Source organism: Penaeus chinensis, chromosome 36, assembly GCF_019202785.1.
Source record: "Penaeus chinensis breed Huanghai No. 1 chromosome 36, ASM1920278v2, whole genome shotgun sequence".
NCBI classification, from domain to species: Eukaryota; Metazoa; Arthropoda; class Malacostraca; order Decapoda; family Penaeidae; genus Penaeus; species Penaeus chinensis.
Genome location: NC_061854.1, coordinates 14,185,637 through 14,188,136, shown reverse-complemented (window position 1 = coordinate 14,188,136; position 2,500 = coordinate 14,185,637). Strand labels below are relative to the sequence as shown.

At 33.6% G+C, this 2,500-nt stretch overlaps 1 protein-coding gene across 2 annotated transcripts in view; it reads left to right on the top strand.

Moving 5' to 3' along the window:
• LOC125044614 (serine incorporator 1-like) overlaps positions 1–2,500 on the top strand; it is an 18,313-nt gene that overhangs the window by 1,098 nt on the left and 14,715 nt on the right. For both annotated transcript variants that reach the window (XM_047641369.1, XM_047641368.1), the window contains exons 2-5: positions 445–609; positions 1,621–1,698; positions 1,839–1,960; positions 2,347–2,500. The exon at positions 2,347–2,500 is cut by the window's right edge and continues 56 nt beyond it. In XM_047641369.1, coding sequence (XP_047497325.1) covers positions 445–609; positions 1,621–1,698; positions 1,839–1,960; positions 2,347–2,500 — 519 coding nt within the window. The remainder of the gene's footprint in view (positions 1–444; positions 610–1,620; positions 1,699–1,838; positions 1,961–2,346) is intronic.

The window sequence follows — 2,500 nt, the reverse complement described above, 5'->3', positions numbered from 1 at the left end:
TATGTAATCATTCAGAAAATGAAAGCTCGACACTCAGTTGTGACATACGGATATTAATTTTATTATAGATGGTAAGAAGATATGCAATGCCCACTGTAATATAAGTTTGTAATATAAGTTCATCTATTGTCTTTAAACATAGATGGCTCTGCAAGTGCTTAGTCACTAGGGAGTCAGTTATTAGCCCTAGCCATCTAGCCTTGTTTACCCTTGTCCTTGATTTTTGGAAAGCTTTATTTGTATTATTGTGTTGTCTTAAATGTTATTGATATTTTATTAAAAGTTTATAATCATAATATCAGTAAGAATAAAAAGTATCAATATTAAAGGAAAGTTCAAGCATTTATAGTGATAGTACATCTTTAAGATGGAGGGAATCAATATTTAGTGATATATAAATCACAATTGATAAAAAAAATTTAAAAAAATCTTCACACCTCACAGATGGCCTGCTGCTGTGGCTCCGCTGCCTGTAGTCTCTGCTGTGCAGCTTGTCCATCATGCAAGAACTCAACATCATCACGTCTTATGTATGCTATAATGATGCTACTGGGCACCATTGTAGCCTGCATTATGCTCTCCCCAGGTCTTGAAAGTGCTTTACAAAAGGTAAGATATGCTTTGTTTAAAAAATATTTCTCTCTTGGTGTGTAGTGTATTCTATGTTGTGTACGCTAAAGAGTTGTTAATTTGTTGAGGAAGTACAGCCTCTCAAAGGTAGGTTTGATATTACTCTTTACCAGAGTTTCCTGGGAAGCCATGTTCACTATAGCAAAAATTGTACTGAATTGGGAAATAATGTTTTCTGTGCTTTAAATTTTTCCCATTTGGCTCCCAGCACCAAGCACATTATCAAGTATGACATGTAAACTTTAGTTGTCATTAAATTAAGCTGTTGATGGCAGGGTGCATGTATAAACACACTCCAAATCAGAGCTCAGACACTTGGATACATAGATACATGCTTTCTCCACAATGAAACCACAATTATATGTGCACTACTGAACATACGTCAGAAAAATATTCCTTTCAATATCAGTGACTACTTCAGGTTATTAAGGAGGTATAATTTAGAATAAACTTGTAATGTTAATGATATTCATAATTACCCTATTAATTTTAGGAATAAGTTATTACATAAGTGTGGTAAACTTTACAACCTTTTGTCTTGATTATAATGAAAAGATATTTTCCCCTCTATAAACTGAGTAAGTAAGAAATACTATTCACTAAAGTGCCTAATACATAAAGTTAAAAATAATAAGACACCAAACCATTTATAATTATTGAATTACATACAAAACAAATAAAGAAATAAATGAAAATAAAAGGCTCTATGACTGGCCAGGCATGAGGCACAGTGGCCAGCCAAAGAAATTATGCAGTCCACCAAGGCATACTTGCAGCCTAGTGATATTGTGTTAATGGACATATTTATATACCAGTATATTATCTAGGCTTAATGTACAAATTATGAATGTCACTGGTTCTCATAGTGGGATGGAGTACAGTTTTTATCATAGCATTATTTAAATTGATACTGAAATAATGTTATTTTTAACATATACCTTTTGGTCTGATGAGTCTTCTGTTAATGAGGTTTGCACTTTCTCTTGACAGGTCCCATTCTGTGACAGTGGTGAAGGAACCAGCTTCTTGGATGCTGCAACTGATGCTGTCAAGGTCGACTGCTCTGGGGTTAGTACACAGAATTTGGACATTTAGTGTTGTTCATTGATTACTACTTGTTTAGTATTTCATAAAAAATAAACTTGTGTCTGTGTATTACTATCTCTACATAGTGCATATGGATGATAACTCAACCGTTCAATTTTCAGGTGGTGGGATATCTGGCGGTGTATCGACTATGCTTTGCCATGTCGCTGTTCTTCTTCTTCATGGCCCTGATTACGATAGGAGTCAAATCCAGCAAAGATCCGAGAGCAGGCATTCAAAATGGGTAGGTGTTTTTACTGGCTTTCTTCCTTTTATTTTAATTTTTTTATTATTTTTTTTTTATTGATAATTTATTTTATTTATTTATTGATAATTTATTTTATTTATTGATTGATAATTTATTTTATTTATTTTGATAATTTATTTTATTTATTTATTGATAATTTATTTTATTTATTTAATGATATTTTATATATTTATTTATTTATATATTTATATATTTATTCTTATTTGCTCTGTATGGTTTAAAAAACACATGTTGGTTTTGTACAGGGCACTTGCCCACAAGCAGTAACTTTGAATCCCCCCCCCCCCTTCTCCCTACCATTCTCTGTAATTCATTGTAACCTCACCACATTCTTATAAGTGTCACACTCTCAAACTCCACAGATTCTGGGCCATCAAGTACCTGGTTCTCATTGGAGCAATCATTGGAGCATTCTTCATTCCTCACGGGCAGTTCGGACAGGTGTGGATGTACTTTGGCATGATCGGGGGCTTCCTGTTCATTTTGATCCAGCTGGTACTCATCATCGACTTTGCA